Source organism: Pyxicephalus adspersus, chromosome 3 (genome assembly GCF_032062135.1).
Source record: "Pyxicephalus adspersus chromosome 3, UCB_Pads_2.0, whole genome shotgun sequence".
In the NCBI taxonomy this organism is placed as follows: domain Eukaryota; kingdom Metazoa; phylum Chordata; class Amphibia; order Anura; family Pyxicephalidae; genus Pyxicephalus; species Pyxicephalus adspersus.
The window spans coordinates 5,746,911-5,766,557 of record NC_092860.1 but is presented as its reverse complement, the minus strand read 5'-3'; the positions used below and the strand labels follow the sequence as shown (position 1 = coordinate 5,766,557).

At 42.8% G+C, this 19,647-nt stretch overlaps 2 protein-coding genes across 2 annotated transcripts in view; one reads left to right on the top strand and one right to left on the bottom strand.

Annotated features, from left to right (window-relative positions):
* Nucleotides 1-448: 448 nt before the first annotated feature.
* Nucleotides 449-15,745, top strand: SYNGR2 (synaptogyrin 2). Its single transcript, XM_072403434.1, has 4 exons — nucleotides 449-629; nucleotides 10,634-10,871; nucleotides 12,997-13,133; nucleotides 13,507-15,745. The coding sequence occupies exons 1-4, from the start codon at nucleotides 531-533 to the stop codon at nucleotides 13,699-13,701; spliced, it is 669 nt and encodes a 222-aa protein (XP_072259535.1). The 5' UTR covers nucleotides 449-530; the 3' UTR covers nucleotides 13,702-15,745.
* A 3,143-nt stretch (nucleotides 15,746-18,888) lies between these two features.
* TK1 (thymidine kinase 1) overlaps nucleotides 18,889-19,647 on the bottom strand; it is a gene marked incomplete at its 5' end in the record, with an annotated part of 3,685 nt that continues 2,926 nt past the window's right edge. The window contains one exon of the mRNA XM_072403187.1: nucleotides 18,889-18,953. Coding sequence (XP_072259288.1) covers nucleotides 18,889-18,953 — 65 coding nt within the window. The remainder of the gene's footprint in view (nucleotides 18,954-19,647) is intronic.

The window sequence follows — 19,647 nt, the reverse complement described above, 5'->3', positions numbered from 1 at the left end:
TGCTGGGGAGGTGGGCAGGGCCTGGAGTTTATTCTCCTCCCATTAGTACAGTGGGCGCTATGGTGACATTCTCTGAGGAGGCGCGTCCATGACAACCTCTCAGGGGCTCAGTCTGTGACCCCGTCGCCTGCAATCTCATAAGAGGTTTTCAAGCGATTAATAACTGCAAAGCCCTCATTAATTGATAGGAATAAGAGTTTAAGAGCAAAAAAATCTATTTCCTGTCACAAAAGCCTTTTAAAAGTGACTACACTGCCATTTTCAAGCGTTTATTGAGGCGTTTATAGTGAAGGAATGAAACAAAAGTGCTTCTATGGGATGGATGACAGGGCGTCCTGAGAGGTGCATTACCGGCTTCTACCAGCGGGGGGAGCGCGCTGTGTCTGTACTCCTTTAAGGGAAGCGGCTGTCATCCAATCCCCCTCTAACCCCTCCTCTGTGTACACTTGTGACTCGGGCAGGGCGTGGTGGTGGCGCCCCGGTTCGGTGGGTGAGGGGAGTGCCGGTGAAGGAAGTTCGGATCGGACAGCATGGAGAGCGGGGCGTACGGAGCGGCCAAAGCCGGGGGAAACTTCAACTTCGAGGAGTTTATAAAACGCCCGGAGACCATCCTGAGGCTGCTGAGCGCTGTAAGTACCTGTGGTGCTTCTATGGTGACAGGAATTACCTCAGGAATGGCACAATTACCCCTCTGGTGGGGCAAAACTTTCTTATGTTGTGGCAAATTTGCTAATATACCCAGGGGGTCAGCCTGTGCCCCTGTCTCCAATACCCCAGGGGGGGTTCAGCTTGTACTCCTGTCTCTATTACCCCAGGGGGTCTCTAATACTCAAGGGGGGGGGGTCACAGTGTGCCCCTGTCTTTATTACCCTAGGGGTGTCAGCCTATGCCCTGTCTCTAATACCCCGGGGGTCACTGTGTGCCTTCCATTTGCAATACTCAGGGAAGGGGGGTCAGGTTCTGCCCTTGTCTCTAAGTAGGGGGTCCAAACTTTCTGATAGTTAAAAAGTTTTAAGCTTGAGTAACTTTCAATGCCCCTGGATTAGCTGGTGCCACTGGATAATGCCACCCCTGTGGTGTGGATGACTTGCAATATCCAGGGGTCAGACTGTGCCAGCTGTGCCCCTCCTTCCCTTGGTACCTATAAAGGGTTACTGTGCAATGCAGACATTTTTAGCCCCCCTCCCTGTAATGTAACGCGGTATTAATCTGTGCCCCCTCCCCCCGTACACAGATACCAGGCCAGCAAGGGGTTCCTGGATAGCTTAGAATTTGCAGCCCCCCGCATGGGGGACCTATTATTCAGTAATCAGGCTGTGCCACCCTCCGCTGGTCACAATGGTATCCAGTATCTAAAGAGTTGCTGGACGGTGCAAAAACTACTTCCCAGTGCGAGTGACTGTGCCATCCCTGCTTCAAAAATACCCCCTGTGCCCCTCTCCCCATCCCCAACTTCTAAAGGGTTGCTGTATAGGTTTCTAGCCTGGGTGGTCAGTGCATGCCATCTTTGTGCCGCTTCTTCCTGTGTACACCGGTGTCTAGCATATACCAGCTTCCTGGATAGGTTCATACTGTGCCACCTCTGTGCCAGGGTCTTAGAATCTAAACCATTGCTAGAATGGTGCAAAAGTGCCCCCCCTTCTCTTTTAATTATCAGCGAACTAACTTTGGTGCCATCTGTGCCACCTTCCCCAATGTACACCAATATAGATCATCTATAGGGGTGCGGACGTCGCTCTAGCTTGGTGCCACCCTCCACCTTGTGTACTAATCTGTGCCCTCCTCTGGAAGCTTTCTGGATTGCTGTAATTGGTGGGTAGCTGTATGGGTGACGGGGTATCAGACTGTGCCATCTGTTCTTTAATCTGTGGCACTCCTCCCCCTGTTTTTGTAAACCTCTCATCCAAATGGTTGCCGTTCTAATACCTGCGTGACTTATACCAGGTGTCACCCGGCACTTACATACCCGCTGTATACATTTTCCTGTCACCTCAGGGTTGCTAGATTCATCTACCATGCCCATTACTAACTTGTGTAATTTGCCACCCTTGGGTATCGGCCGGCTCCTTCCAAGTTCATACCTGTGACTCCGCTGTACACTGATATGGCTGCCCGCCAAATGATTAGAATATTATGTTCTCCGTTGTAATTGACTTGCAGTAACGGGTAAATAAACGGTGCCATGTGTATCAATAATACCCCAACCCCTTTATAATACCCGCCATCAAAACATTTACCAGATCCAGCCTGGGTGACTGTGCCCGCTGTGCCCATATGGATGGTATTCCTCTAATTGTAGTGACATTCATTTTCCATTCTTTATTAGAAGCCCACATGGGACTGGGTAAGGGGCAGTGCCACCTATGCTTGTATTATGTGCCCCCCTTTTACTGATACCCATCATCTAAAAGGTTCCAGGAGGGCAATACCCAGAAAACAAGCTGTGCGTCCATGTCAGCAGCGTTCCCTGTACAATAACTAAAGTAGGATAGGACTGGTATGGTGCCAATGTATATTTGACTTTAAATGAAGCTGTGCCTATATGGGTGGCACCATAACCCTTTAAAATATACCCAAACATTTTTAGGTAATGGTTAGTACAGGGGCGGGTGACCCAGTGCCCATATATCGAACTGTGCAAAGCAACACCCGTCATATGAACTGCACTGATCACTCAATGGTGGGCACACCCCAGCGGGCACCTTGGATGGTCAGGGCACAGAAGGAAAATATTAAAGGGGTTACCTAACTTACACATCTCGATCCATGTCAGACAAAGATACTGGTTGCTGGTGGAAATTCACTACAGCTTATTTATTTTAGTGCATCATAGAGACAGACATGCGTTAACGCAGCAGCTGGCAATGCACATGCGCAGATAGGTTGCCATTCATTGTTTATGGCACCCCAACCACAGCCTAACCATGTACCCCATAGCCATAGTACCACAAAGTTTAGCTTCATTGCTGCTCCCTTGCATCGGTTTCCAGCAAAGGAGGAAGCCATAGGGGTAGAAGTTTCTTTAGCAAACCTGTGACGGGCAATTTGCTGCCAGGGAGGGATGCCACGGGCAGAGGAACTCCTTTAGTAATCCCAATGCTGGCGATTTGCCGCTGAGGAAGGATGCCATAGGCATTGAAGCCTCTTCAATTTGCTGTAAATTAGCTGCCATTTAAAAGATTGCAGATTTACTATGAAGGGGCTAAAGCTTGTACGTATGCTAAATCTGCCCATGCGTGTTAGAGTCTCATTGTCCAATCCCCTTTTGAATTGCTTTGCAAAGATCATGCACCTGTTTTAAAGTTCTATTGGGCACCCCGGGTCATTGTACACTAGGGCAAAATTCTACAGCACCCCCTAATGCACCCCCTAATGCAGCATGCCTAATGCATGTGGTGCTTTGCATTGCAAAAATAAAGTGAGGCTAGATGGAAGCAAAGGAGGAAAGTGTCCTTGTGACACAACAGGAAGTAGGGAGAGCTGTCCAAAGAGGAATCCTTAATGTCTCGGGAACATGGATCACTTTGTTCCTGTTCTGCAGACAGCTCAGAGCCTTTTACTTTCCCATCACTTATAGTCCCAATTATAATGGCCACCTACCTACCTAATCCATAAAAACCTGATCTGGGTTCTAACCCTCCCCCACACAGTGTGCCTGTGTTTTGTACAATCGATATGATAAATTATGTAGGAAGCATTGTGCTTGTATTGGCGGGGCTGGGAGGTATTGTTGGCACTTTGCCTTCCCTGGGGCTAATAAGTAACCCATGGTGGTATGAGTTAACCCCGTGTGTACCAGCCAGCTATCATCCCACCTCTCATCTGACTGCCTCCACCCTGCCAGTCACATGCTGGGATTATATGGGAGTCACATGCTCAGACACATCATGTGATTAGGGAACACGTGGGGGTCTGTTTACAGGGGATCATATTAGGCTGAGAGATTAACTCCTTCCTGTCTGCAGGCTGGGACAAGGCAGGCGGAGGGGAGGCAGTTGTAGATCCGGTTACACAGCCTGGTCCAGGGAGGCTGACGTGTTCTTACAAGATGTTTGCTTGGTCTGGGCTATTCCAGGAATAAGTGCAGGCGTCCCCGGCTTAGAGAAAAGCGACAATGCCTTGCAGAGATTAAACAGAAGTGAAAGCAGGAGTAGAACGTGTCATAATTGCTTAAAAGGCAAACATTTCAGCTTTTAAAATGTAATTCCATCGAAACTTTCATAGGAAATAATAAATGCTGTGCTGGATCTCCCATTTACTTCCTGTCCTGGTAATATGTTCATATTACAGGGACAGGAAGTGATGCAAATATTATTATTGGGGACAGAAATGCCAATAAAAAGCAAAAAGAAAAGCGTGACTTCTTTATTTCTTTTGTGATTCCTTCTTCATGGGCACAAAGAAGAAGCACCGGGCCCCTGGTTAGAGGGTTGGATGGGACAATATTCCCTCCTGGGTTAGCAGCTCTCCCGCTATATAGGGGTCTAAGATGCTAAAAGGAGGGCACAGCAGGGGCACCTTGTCCTCTCCAGAACAACACGGTCTGTACAGCACTCATTTGTTACAACTTTCACTGGAAATGATCTTTGGTGAACTATTGAACATCACTTTGTAGCTCCCGAACATGCTGGTTTTCCAGCCACTGGATGCAATCCATAGACCAACTCTACCCAAAACTAATATTTCATCTGTGTCATTGCTCAAAAATTGAATCGTATTCTGCCATTCAATATCCCCCCAACCCTCATACCCCCCTGCACATTCTCAGTTTCTGCCCCAGCCATTCACTGGTATCCAGTTACCCCGGTTAATTATCTATAATGTCAAATAAATCGTCATAGACTTATAAGACAATACTACCATTGTGGCTTTGAGGCCAGAAACACAAATAATCTCCCCTGATTTTTTTTTTTCCAGCCACAACATGATTTCACACTAATAATGGCCATTGAAATCTCAGGTATCAGTTTGGATGAAGTTGGCATTTGATTTTGGCTTTTATATAGTTGGAGAGAGATTAAGGCTATGTACGCAGGTCAGGTGATTCTCATCCAGGGCAATCTGATGTGTGTACAGTGCTCATTGCCCATCGTTCGTCCTGGCGGATCCACAAAAGATCCCAATGGAAGTGAAGGAGATGCCGCTCCATTGTTCCCCCCTTCCATAGAGCAGAACAGCACTGCATGTACAGCGATCATTTAGTCTTTTATTTTTGGAAAGGATTGTGAAAGATCCTTTCCAATGACAATATTTGAACGTGTAAGGTTTTTCTTGGTGCTGTATGTGTGGGGCTGCTGTCATATTGCTTTGTTTCCGGAACCAGAGAACACACCATGCTACATTTTCCCAGTGTCAGTCTCTGAATCATTCAGAAATTAAAGTAAGTGCACATTTTGGAATGTGTTCTTATCCTTTAACCCTTACAGTGAGGGCCAGCAGCGGTGCATTGTAAGAGAGATTACAGGCAGTCCCCGGGTTACATATGAGATAGGGACTGTAGGTTTGTTCTTAAGTTGAATTTGCATGTAAGTCGGAACAGGTACATTATTTTTAATAAATGCAATTAGGACAGATGTTATTTTTAGGCAGTGTGGTATCGGTTACTGTATAAAATCCTCATTGTGAGTTAATCAGAAACAAAGCAAAAAGAAAAAATCTTTATGGGTCCTAGTCATTCATTAACTTCTGGAGCAAGCTGTGCCTTGATAGCAAAAAGAAACAATTGCAGAGTTTGTCTTGGTCATTAAAGAGATACAAGAGGCTGCAAAAAGAGCTCACCCCCCTAAGATTATCCACAACTTCAACTGTGTTTAGCAAAAGATTTTCTTCTGCAAGTCATGCAAACCGCCCCCTTCAAGCCTCCATTCTGCACACAGCAAGCAGGGAAGTTCATATCTAGGAGGCGTCCGTATGTCGGATGTCCCTAACCCGGGATTACCTGTACTGACAGCCGTGTTTTGCACTTTTAGAAGCACAGCATAGGTAATTTATTTCATGTGTTTATGAGTACATCTATTTGGATAAATGAGCTGCAAAAAGTAACACATGGGTTTTGGAAAGCTTAGGGGTAACCGGTTCCTATTACTCACCCCTACAGAATTCATCCTTTTCTTCCACTAGACAGTCACAGCTTTGGCGTCATCTCTCGCAATGCAGGACCAGCAGTCCTCCAACTAACATAACACGGTGGGCCTGTCCACATTCCTACAAGTCCAAGGAGAATCCTCTGCCAAGGAAGCCAGGGTTTGGATAACTTCATCTCCTTACTTATCATAAAAATTATCATATTGGCGAGGAACCCAGTGCAATAAAAAGTTATTTTTCTCCAGGGTTCACCTTTAAGATTTGTACATCAGGCTCCCCGGGACTGCTTAGCTTTCACTGAACATTCATCAGAAGTGGCCCTGGGCAGGAAATCTCTTTTCTTCTGAAAACAAGATGTCAGGTGATAATAATGAAAAGTGAGCAGCTCACATGGCAGCAACTTTTTTTTTCTATTTTCCTGGTAACGCAGTGATAATGAAAGTGTGAGTAACTGTCTGTTCATGTCTGATGGTCAGAACTGCATCACTTTTACATTACAGAGCTTTACAAGGCCTCTCCGTTTATTTTATACAGCCTACCCAGGAACCAGATAGCTTAGATTTTCTGTATACAGTGGTGATCTCCATAGGAAGTGCTACACTTATAAACTACTTTGCACACATGCACATAAATGATATCCAATGAATAGTGCAGTATATGCTCTTCCAGTAATAAATAGGTTAAATCTCACGATTATTTATATTTAGCCATCAGTTTATTGTTGTGAACTTGAACCAAATGTGCATTCCAATTTGAGTTTTTTTTGCAACTGTCTTTTTAACGCAAAGGATGGAATACATCCTACCTGCAAGACACTTGCCTCTCCCCAATGTTTCCCTCCCCATTTTTACTTTCTCTCCCTTTCTTCTTTTTTCCACTCTCGCTTCCTCTTTCTTTCTTGATAATCGTAATATACGCAGAATTGTTATGGGTTTTGAATTGTTAAAGCAAGCATGGAACTGTCACACTGATCCCATTGTCAGCTTTAATTGTTATGTATTCAATGTTCTGCTGTTTTCATAATACCTGATTCCTGTAACAATGTAACGTTTTTTATTTCTATTTTTTCAAAACAAACTTAAATAATGAAAAGAAGAGTCGCTGATCCAGAACAAATAGGCCAGATTGTTCAGACTCGGTACCTCAGACATCAATGGTTATGAGAGCCAGGAATCCAGCAATCTGAAACAGCTGAGCAATGACATTTTCTGCCGGTCCCTTAGCATGAATTTCCTTTAAATCATCTGTAGAGAAGTTAACCACAGCTTCTGGTTAATGATTACAATTTATCTTTCCTGTTTGTTGCAAGCTATGCAGCTCAGCCAGGTGTCAGGGCGGATCCTATGCTGGGTGCAAATTTCACACCTAAATGCAGAATTTGTAGTCCCCGAGGAAGATGCAAATTCTAGAGATGGGAAGTTAAGACTTCTAAACGTCATATGGCCCAGATGGGGATCAGACTGACCTGTTTATGCAGAATAAAACTCAACCTAAAAAAATGAATACCAATGAACAGGTTTTAATTCTTCATTCATATCATTTAAGTGTTTGTTAGGAATACCTATAGGACTATAAGGCAGGGGAGGGTCGCAGGGATGTTTGCTAATCATAACAAGCACATATTGGCTATCTCCAATTTACAGTGCTGGCGGCACATTTTGGAAAGTTTTACTAGCTGGTTTTGATTGCAGAGAATTGAATAGTCTTGTCACCTTCCCCTTGCTTCTGGTTTTGGGCTAGCAACATCCTTGTGAACAATATTTTTTGTATATTCATCTGAATCCTCTATATATGCTTGGATCTTCTCCTGGGCATTGGTAATGGTCAGGCTATGGTGTAGTAAGATGGAAGAGTTTTATCACTCTTTAACCCTTCCTGACACTTGCAGTTCCACAAATACCATACCCTTGTTACATACGCGACACGTGACTATGTTTCCGCAAGATCTCGGTATATATAGAGCTGCCCAAATCACACAACAAGACACTTGTGTACCAGAGTGGAGTCACAAGATGTGTTGTACATTACGTTCCCCAGAAATCTCCCCGGAAGGATAGTGGCATCACAAGCAGCAATGTGGAAAACATGGATAAGTTAGCTACAAAATGCATCTGTTACATGATGATTTCTGATTGGTTGCTGAGAAGTATCATTTATTGCAGAACGCATGACTGCAATGTGGCCCAGAGGTGCAAGGGCCCTTCTCTTTACACCAGTCAAACCAGTGCTTATATATTAAGATACAATGGATGTATAGGAATTTTAAAAACCTTTATATGTATATTGCATATGAAAATATTACAGGGGCATTATTTGGTATTATCATAACCTTGATTCACACTTATAGGCCTGCAGTGTGTCAGATTAACATTCTTTGTGTTATTGCATTCATTTTGTGCATTGTGGAAAAACCTGCGCTATTTTACAAGCGCGGTGCACCAAAATATACGGCAGTGAATATAAATGCGCTGAAATGCACATGCATTGGGCTGCAATGCCTTAACAAATTGGTATGCGATCCAGAAAAAATGGCACTGCAGCTGCATTCCGTATCTGTGGGCCAGTGTTAACTGAGCATTACTGAAACGGGTTGATACATTTTGCATTTTTTTAATTCGTATCACAAGCTATGACCCGATATTTCTATATGCAAATTCAGTGTTGAACCCAGAGTTTTTTTAAGCTGTGGATGCGAAGAAATTGTAGGCGGGTGGCAGCCCCTCTATTGTGACCCAACTCTTTAGTAACCACCCAAAAACAGCCGGGTGGTTACTGAAAAGTGCCGGGTGGTGCGCCCAACTAGAAGGGGCTGGAGAGAACACTGCCAATTGCACAAATTCTCAGAACGCTTGCACCTATTTAGAAAGCATTCCTTTGCATTTCTTAGTCCTGCAATAAATGTCATGTTAAATCGCCTTGCAAATGAAATGCTTGCAGTTGCAGTAACAACAAAAAAAAGAAAATGAGAAATTAGTTGATGTTTTGGCTGCACATCAATGTAGAACTAATTCTGTCTCTTTGGTAGAAAACTAACCCCAAAGGTTCATGCAAACTGTACATTAATTATCACTAAATCCTTAAACCTCTAGTCCCCTATTATCTTCTCGCTGGTATTTGTAACGGAACACCGCTGATCGATATGCTTTCAGCTCAGCTTTGGGGCCATTAGTTACATTTTGCACAGAGTTCATTATTTCCATGGCTCTGATAGAAAGATTTCTTCTAATGAGACAAATCTACAGTAAAGCATGAAAATCCATTTATGTGAAAATAATTAAAGTAATGGATTAATTGATAAGTAAATGGGACTTTAACATTTAATATCTGGGACCCTTCACATCCTTTCATAAAAGCAAAAACAGCAAAAAGCTTGGACAGCTTTTCACTCTTATTTAAAATTGTTTGCACATCATAGACTGATACATTCACTGACCACATCGGCCAACACATCCTAAATTATAAATTTTTAGAGGTGTCAGCTGATGAGGTCAGCCAATGGGCGTCTTTGATGTGGAAACCAATGCCAGGCGTTGTGACGTTACAATAAAACATATTTTTTACATTCATAATTTTTGTGCATTTCTGGCAAGGCACATTATTGTAGGTGTGCGGGGTTGTCATTCATTCCTAATGGCACCCCAGACACACCCTGGGAGTATACTACAGAATATTGCTAGGCATTGCACCGCCATGGGTTGCTGTGTGGCAAACCGAGCCATAGTGGTTGCCTAAGGCGGCTTTTCCTATGACGCCTTTCCCAGGGCGTGTGCTCAGTCTCCCAAACACTGGGTGTCATTCAATCTGGTAGACTGGAGACATCTTGTGGCAAAAAGGGAGTACTGCAGGAGGCTGTTTGATATTTTTTTCTTCTTTGGATAAGCTTGGGGAAAAGGAGACAAGTTTGTATGGCTGTCCATGACCCCAATGGGTTTATTATAACTCAATTTATGTCTCTCTGACAATCCGTAGCAGCAGAACAATAGTGAAAGGAAATTGGGGTCACTTGAACAGGAAGTCGCAGAAAACCCGTAACTAAGCAGGGATTCTAACTTCTTCCTACTGCTATTAAAACAAAAAAAAAAAAAAAAAATATCTTGACTATGCAAGAAGGACATCGCCAACCCTCATTTACTTACCTGTTCCCCTTTGCAGCAGGTGATAACACCTTTTATTTTTCATGGACTATGACAATGACTCCATCACTTCCTTTGGGTTGCCATCACAAGTAAGCCGAGTGTATAAGTATTTACTTTTTGCAAAGACCTGGTCAGCTTGCCCTGTGCGTTAAGGTGGTATTGCTAAAATATTCAAAGCGAACCTATACTGAATAATGTTAGGCTGTGGGTGATGACCCCCTCCCAAAAAAGTTAACATGCTAGGGAAAAAAGACTTCTGAAACTGTCTAAACAAATGGTTCAAAAAATTGTCCTTGCTTTTCCCGGAGTGTACTGTTCAATGATTCATAAAGCATCTGCTGCCAGTTAGTAATTGCCTCAGGTAATCTGCAGATTGCAGGCTAAACATGTTTTTCTTTTTTCTCCTTTTGTAGTTCTTTGCGCTCATTGTCTTCGCCTGTATCCTGACGGACGGGTATGTTAATGACCCCACCTCTAGCGTGACACATTGTATCTTCAATGGCAATAACGATGCCTGCCACTATGGAATCGGGATTGGAGTTTTGGCCTTTTTTGGTTCGCTGGCCTTCCTGGGGTTGGATGTTTTCTTCCCAACACTCAGCAATATCCAGACACGGAAGTACATTGTGATCTCTGATTTGGTCTTTGCAGGTAAGTTGGAGGAAATATTTTTGTCTTTTTTAAAAGGAAGCATTCTCACTTCCACCTCTACAATACAGTTGACAATCGAAAATGTCAGTTTTCTGGCATGAATTTCGGATTGTGTTTTCAATACGGGGACTGTAATACACTGTTTGGCCACTTATGTTTTGATGGCGCTGTTCTGCTTGCTACACTAAATACACGTTGAGATGTCCCTGCTCCCTGGAACTGTGCCAGATCTCTGCGGGTGCTGCGACAGGAAGGCTGGCCTGTGTGTGGAGGTGAGTATAACTTTCAAAAACGTTTCGAAAATCTGGCACTCCTCAGGTCCGGAGGTTGCCGGATTTTTTAATGTCAACTGTATGTGGATCAAATACAGGTATGAGGGCTGACCTGGCTGCTGATGGATTTTTTCTTTCTGCCTTCTTTCTGCCATTCTACCTGATGCATCAGTCTGACCATACTGAGCCACTCAAATGCCAACTATTTTCAAACATATTGGAGATCATTTCTCAATGATCAGAACAAAACTCATCCAAATTTTAAATAACTTGTGGTTCTTCTTATTGGCTTACTATTATCATGTCATAAATGGAACCCTTTTTAAGAATTTGGTTTAATTATTATAAATTTAATTAACAAGGTTTTATTAGCGCCCACATAATTCCGAAGAATGTTACTTAAATAGGGGTTTTAATAGTGAGCGTTGTCACCCAGGTTGCCCCCTTGATTTGCACTACAAATAGGTTTGTCTATTACCTGGGAGGGGGCAATTAGTAGATCAGCTCAAAAAGGTAAAAGTAAGAATAATGTGCTCACAGTAAGTGACGATAATGTGTTTATGTAAATGCTAAAAAGGTTGCAAATCTTGCACAAAAAAAGGCTCTTCGGGGCAGGGTCCTCTCCTCCTCCTGTGTCACTGTCTGTATCTGTCTGTCATTTGCAGACAGATTTATTTAATGTACAGCGTAATATGTTGGCCCTATATAAATCCTGGTTAATAATAATATTATACAGCACTGTTATTAAGTGTACTCTGTGCTTAACCTTACATCTTTCCCAGTGCTTTGCTACCAACACTGAGCTGAACCTTATATCCTTCACAGTTCAGTATTCTGTACACTGTGCTTCACATTCTGCCATTCATGTTGTTCCGCTATGAGCACAACCTTTAACTTCTGCAGACCCACATCAGTCTTCTGGATACTCAACCTTTTTACCATAGGGAAGCCTTGAAATAACTTTCAAGTCTTGGGGGAACCCCTTCTATAATTACCATATCCACAGCTCACAGTGTGGTGGTCAGTGGGAGCAATTCTACTTACATTGCACCATTGCACACAATATCACCATTACAGATGGCTAAAAAGATCATTGGTGTCAGTGGTGACTGATCTGAGAGGTACAAAATTCTCATTGCTTAAAGAACCTCTAGAAACCCCTGAAGAAACCCTGAGACTCCACAGAATCCTGGTTGAGAAACACTGATCCGGAGTAACATGCTAACCCAAAAACTTAATCTGAAAACTTGCACTTGGCATTGCCCAGGCAGACTAATAAGGCTTAGGCGTAGGACAGTGAGTCATAAAAGTCAAAATTTGGATAAAACATTCCTGCCTAGATGTCTGGATCCACTGATCAGACAGGGTGTATTTCCCATAATAAAAATTAACTCATTGAAAGAAACAAGTGCAGTAATCAAAAAGGTAGACATTGTCCTCTATTGCAGCATTATATTTACTACATGACAGGTGTTCTTTACAAACTGTGGCCATCCATTTGTAGATTGTGCATGTGTAATGTATTAAAGTAATCCTGGCATGACTGGCTTTTCTATCCTGCTTCTTCTGCCAGTGCTGGCCTCTGTGCTGGCATCACTGTGCATCATAAACAACTGCATGTTTTTTTTTTCTTTCTAAAATACAGTTTTAACATCTTTTTTTGTAATTGATTTCAATCTTTACTCAGTTTTGAGAGCACATTCCTGAGAATAACATTTTAAATGCTTTTTTTACTTATTTCTAAATGTTAATCTTATAGCTGCCTTTAGCTTCAATATGTTTAGCTTTGGTTTTTAAGTTTATATGCTTTTATCCCTGTGTGAACTGTCCGTCTCTTTTATCCTGGCAATTAGCTCTGTGGAGTTTCCTGTGGTTCGTTGGCTTTTGTTTCCTGGCCAATCAGTGGGCTTCAACAACTGAACAACTGTATGCTGGACAAGACAACGCTCGAGCATCCATTGCCTTCAGCTTCTTCTCCATCTTGTCTTGGGTAAGCATAGGACACCAGACCAACAATAAACAGATTGAAGCACTACACACAGCTTTTATACATTTTTAAAGATTTTGTATGGGGGAGCATGTGAACGTCTCCCCGTAATGGTGCCCAGTCCTAGCAGCCAACTGTTTGGCCTACGCACCCACTGGGTGACTGGGTTCTTGGTGCTGGCTGTGGAGAAAAGGGGTGCAAGGACAGTGTATGTAGGACAAAGTATATCCTTTGACTATGGGGTTGTTTCACCTTGTAATTCAGATGGAAAATGGGGGTTAAACAATGAAAACCCAAAAGAGGTCCCAACAGAGAAACCAGATCATTTGACTGGAACTGGGCTTTATTATACCTAACATCATTGCTTTTTTTACAGGTTCCTCTGGCTGCCTTTGCCTACAAGAGATACAAGATGGGGGTGGATGACTTTAACACAAGCTACATGGATCCAAACCTTGACACCGCCTCGCCATACTCCAGCTACCCCGACGCGGTCAGTGACAACTACCAGAGGCCACCCTTTACACAGAGCGCAGAGACAGACAGTGGCTACAAGCCACCATCATACTGAGAGGACACCTACACACCAAAAGCTGTGTAGGTCCACAGGAAAACAACATGGTCGCCCTAACAAGAGGCCTAGGACACAGATTTCCCGATCTGCAGGCCCTTGTTTCGTTCTGCACTTCCCAAGTGCCTTTGAGTGCTTCTTGAAGAAGACAACAGATGTTATTTTTACAAAAATGTTCCTGCCAAAGATTTATACCACTGATAGGGACTTGTGCCATCCCGATTGTACCACCTAGATTTATATTATGTTGTAGTCCAGAGAAGAAGATGCAATAACCCATTAATAACCAAGTGCTACTGGGCTTTGCACATTTAGGTGTATTGTTGTATGAGCCATGTTTCACCTCTGTCTTCCCTGTAGAGACCATTCAGGTTCTCTTGAATTGCAGGTGAATTCAGATTGTTAGCTTCAGGTTCCTGCACCAGCCCTTTGTACTGTGTACTAAATTATTCTACTACACTGCCTGGCCAAAACAAAATACTCTGATATTTCATTGGACTGCCTTTACCTTTGATTACAGCATGCATTGGCTGTGTTATCATTTCGTTAAGTCTATGTGATGCCACATTGTTTATTTCTCTCCAGATCTGAATTCATTTTGCCCCAAGTTCTTGTATTGATGATGGGAGAGTTGGGCCTCTGCATAAAATCTTGTACGGGACATTCTAAAGATTTGTCAATGGGGTTAAGGTATGTGTAAAAAATAATTTCTCTGACCAATTGAAGCAACCCCAGGTTGTACGGCCTCTGCGGGCTCCCCGGATCATAACATTGTTCCCACAGGGTTGGTGACTATTTTTTTTTGGCCAGGCAGTGTACTGACTAGGCCTATATTTCTTCACTTTCCTAAATGCCATGGTTGTCATTCCTTTTCACTTGTATATTTGATAGCACATAGATGTCATGGACTAGTACAATTTATTTTGACTTTAGTTTATTTTGTGACCCACACCATAATTTGATGTTTTGTGTGATCCTGGGATCATTGGATATTTATGTAGCTATTACCACATATTTATTGCTACATGGCTATTGCTACATATTTATGTAGCTATTGCCATCATAGCAATGTTGGACATGTTCTATACTGTAGCTTTTCTATTCACTGAGGTGTACCTACAACCAGCATGTTGGAGGGGATTTGCTCAACAGCTTTTTGTTAAGGAGATCCTGTTAGGTGTCTCAAAGAAAATCCCCTTGGCACTCCTCTGCAATAGAGGGAATTTATTCACCTCTCTGGCAGCAGATAGGTGTGTAATGACATCCATTTATTTCAGTGGAATGCTAATTTGCCTCCTTTAGAAACCTAACAGGTTCTCTTTAATGACTTCCACATAAATACAGGTCACTGTGGTCATTCTACACTCGGGTATTCTCTTTTCTAAGTTTAGCATGACCAGTAACTTTGTTTTTAGACTTTCTGGTCCCCCCACCCACAAGGCTTGTTGTGTCTATAGAAATGAAGTTCTAATTCATCAAACTTTTTTTTTTTTCCTTTTTACATTTGCTACATAAGTTTTATGCACAATTTCACAAACGTCCTAGAAAATGCAGAAACGAATGCTGTGTATTGTTATGCATTGAATTATCTGTTGCCTTCTTGTTTTTCCTTTAAACATTAGTAAATTAGAACCTGGTTGGTGTAAACTGGCAAGGTCTTGCCGGCAGTGAGCAGTTGTTCTTTCTATAGAATTTTAAAAAATCAAACCGGCTGCCATCTTCTGCAGCACTGCCAATTGTTTCCGAGCCCGGTTTGCATTCATAGTACCACTGGCTGTAGTTGACTCCAAATTGTTACTAGGCCGAAGCGTCGCTCTCCTGTTTATAGGATGGGAGCTGTGAGACTTGGCTCTGGTTATTACACCGGGTGGCTGCATCTATAAAACACCCGGGTGTTCGCTGTTTCTGGTGTGTGAATGGATATAAATGTTTGGAGATCTTTTTTTAATTCTGGTGTTGGGTATTGATAAGTGTACCATGCATTTTCCCGCATGTCACATTGCACTGGTTTCAATGTCAATAAAGTTTTGTTCACCGAACATAAGACATCACCGTTTTGTGCTCACTCTCCACTAAACTCCATCCATATCACTGCCTTAAAGGGAACCTTCTATAATTATTTTACCCACAGCTCACAGTACATATGTGTGGTGGTCAGTATGAAGAATTCCTCTTACATTGCCGGCCATTGGGAAGAATGTCACCCTTACATATAGCCAAAAAGATCATTGGGGGTCACTGACCTGAGAGGCACAAACTGCTCATTGCTCAAGGAACCCCCAGCAACCTCTGGAGGAACCCTAGCCAAGAAACACAAGTACAGTTTGCACATCAACATATACAGCATCCTGCCTGCTTTATAATGATCCCTTTAATGTATTGGTATAGCACTGCACCTCTCCCTGTAGAACGAAGAAATATGGCATCTCCTCTCATTATATATACAGACCACCACCTATAATGTGGAACTGATCTGTAGTTGTAGTCCTAACCCCCTTGGGTTGACAATGTTGCTCCTCATAGAAAAAGCTTTGTTAGTGTAGTGCATGAAGTGTTTTGGTCAATGAAAAGAAAAATCAAACTAATGCAGCCGCTACCGATAAGTAGCAACATATAGCAGGTTTGCCTGTGGGTTTAGATACATAAACTTTCCATTTATGGGACTTTATGAAAGTCCCTATTCACTTAGGCGGGGTCCTGCAGCATACTTAAGAGGGTCAAGGTAAGCATATGCATTTTTATATAGGCTTAGATTATATTTTATTATCTATGACTATTTTAAACATGAAGCATATGCAGCTTCCTTTAATTTTTCCATCATCATGTGCATTCATGTTCAGTTTCAACAGAACCCCCAATGCACTGCAATGCACGTGTTGCCGCACACCTCAACAGGCTGAGTGCACTATTGTGTGTTGTGGATTTTTTTTATCTGCTATTCCTATGCATTGGTAGCCAAATCAAAAATTACCAGGTTTCCTCACTCCAGTACATCAACTATTATAATAACTATGCATAATGTTCTCAGGAATGGGAACGTGTAAATGGGCACTAGGAGTGGAGCAAAGTGATTTTGCTTTGCTGATCAGACTCAGAATTCAGACTCCATTATTCCTAAAAGCTAGCACAGGATCTGTGCAGTTTATAATTACAAAAGCAGACCCAAACTGCAACTGTCAGTTACTTTTCAGGGACGGTGATTTCCTCTGTTAGGAATGCACAGGTCTGCAAAACAATGTTGACTTCTTGGCTCTCAAACCTGTAGGCCAGCCCAAACTAAAACCCATTTCATGTACTTTCATTTTATAGCAGAGCAGTGCTGGGGGCATTGGAATATTGGGGTTGGACCTTTGTCCCTGAAATAAAATCTTACAGTAAGTACAGCGTTCGGTTTTATTTCTTCACTAATAAGAGAGACAAAGTCCTAAGACTTTGGGGCTTCCAGAATCATCCACCCGAGGACAACACAAAGCACTGCTAATAGATCTGAAGGACTCTGCAGCTTAAAGGACCTTGTGCCCGGCCTCAGACGAGGCACAAATGCCCTCCTGGTAGACCTTAATCATGTGAACAGACAAACCAAGGTGGAAGTTTAAATGTTTCGCCCAATTCCAGGGAGCCGTCAAGGACAGGCACAAAAATCAAACAATTTTAGTTTCCTGGACTTGTTAGGTGCTTGTGTTCCCTCTGTTGTGCTGCTACTGGAGGTCATAAAGGCTTAGGACTTTCTGTGTCTTACACAAGTCTGGACATTTTCCTACAAGGAACCCAGTGCCTGATCTTCCAGCCTGACCTCACATCATACAGCCCAGCAAGGTGCAAATTCTCCAAAAGCAAGGACAGCTCCAGCCGGCTGCAAATCTTCCAGGGCCATCAGCAGTATAGAAAAGTGCTGGTAAAATCACATACACTTGTTTGCAAGTGCCTTATCCTACTGTAAGGGGGTAGTATAACCCAAAGGTTCTGAACTTCCTGTGTCTGACAATAGAAGAAGGGACTCACACAATATAAAATCTGTACAGTTTTTATTATAATGTAAAAAATAAATAAATATTGGTTAAAAAAACAAAAACAAACCATCCAGACATACCCATGTTTGCATATACATTAGAAAGAGGGAAAAAAGGAAAGTTCATAGATCAGGAATTATTTGCAGGTCCCCCTTCCCAGTTGTGCACAGCAACCTATCCATTGCTCCCTCGTAAAAAAAAACCTTTAACAAATTATTTGCATTGATGCTTACACAGGTTGGAGGACTTCTCCAACCCACGTGAGAGTGCTGGGCCTGGGAAGACATGCTCCTGCATTTTCAGAATTCTGAGTTTTTTTTTCCTGCATCCTGCAGGGCAATCTGAGTGATCGAGGAGCAAAGCACAGGTAAGTATATGCTACTGGGAAGGGGTGGATTAGAGAAGCTGCAGCAACATGAATGCTGTATCTGCTCAGTGCCTTATGAGGTGGGCTAAGTGCAAAGTGAAGATTGTACATTAAAGCATCTCCAAACCCTAAAACAAAATTTATATCTTGCAGCTCATCAGTCATTAGAGGGACAGGATTTGTTTTCAGCCTCCCTCCCTATCTTTTTTTCATCTGTAATCCTGCACACATCAGATCTTGGGTGACTACACTCATTTTTCCAATGTATATAAACCAAGCCATGGTGGTCACCCAGATTGGACCTCACTTGTCCTCCCTTCATCTCCACTACCTCACAAGCTACCACTGTGTTTCTGGCATCAACATATCTTTTCTGATGTCTTGTCTGAAAAATGACCAACCAATGCCACCCCCTCTAAAGACTGGCCAGCTGCAATTTATTTCAAATGTATTCTTGGGTTTACTTATACTTAAAAAAAAAAAAACAGATGTATGTTGGGAGTCCTCAAAGTTTGTTTTCGAACAGCCACATAGTAACCACAACGAGGGCAAATGCAGCACTTCAGGTCCAAGGTTTGCAGTGTTAGAAGCAGAGGTCCAATTTAATCATCTGAGGTCTCCCCACCATCAATTGTATTGGAATATTGGATCCTAATTTAAGTATCCAGAGTTTGGAGGGTTCTTTTCTTTGCACAAAAGTGGCAAGAGGAACCGCTAAGCCTGGAACCTTTTAAAAAGGCTAGAGCAAAGTGTATTTTCTGGCACTGCAACATACGCACTAGCTGGGAGAAATACTGACATGACTATTGCTTAACTTGGAGAATGCCAGTTGCCTGGCAGGATAGCTCTATTGACCTGGAACAAGCAATCATAACCTATGGCATAGAAAAATCAGAACACTGAAAAAGCATGCTGGTTCTAGGTGAGTGGATGGTAAGCAATGGCAGCCTCCATGTACATAAGCGCAGGTTCACTTGGGGCTGAACCTTCAGTTTTCTTGTTCTGTGGATTATGGTAATCTTGGCACTTCTAGGAGGGATGTACAACTAAAGCCAATCCCCTCCTCGAAAGAAAAAAATAAATTACTTTCTAGACACTTTAAGACAAAGTTCACAGATCTTGGTTTTTCACATATTTGCAGGTTGATAGTGAAGAGCCCACCCGGGTCATTGGGCATGCAGCTGTTCTCCCACCTTGCCATATTTATACCCAGGGACAAAGTATGTCAGTACGATTGGTGGTGGAGCCCAAGAGAGAAAAGCCCATAAGCAAATCATTTCACTTACATCTAGCGGTACCAGTTGTGTGATTTCAGCAGAAAGCAGGTGGGGGGATGGCAAAGCAGATGAATATTTACACCTTCCATATACACAAACCTAGTCTCTCAGGCCGGTGCTTTAGCACCCCTCAGAGGCCACATCTATAATTTACAAAGTCACATCAGACTGGGGGCTGAATTTGCAGTAAAGGCTTACGAGGAGATGCCCCCAACAAAGGTTTAGGTTTGAATGCATTTGTTTTGTCCTTTAAGGTGTGAATTGGATTTTCTTTCCCTTCTGATGGCTTTTG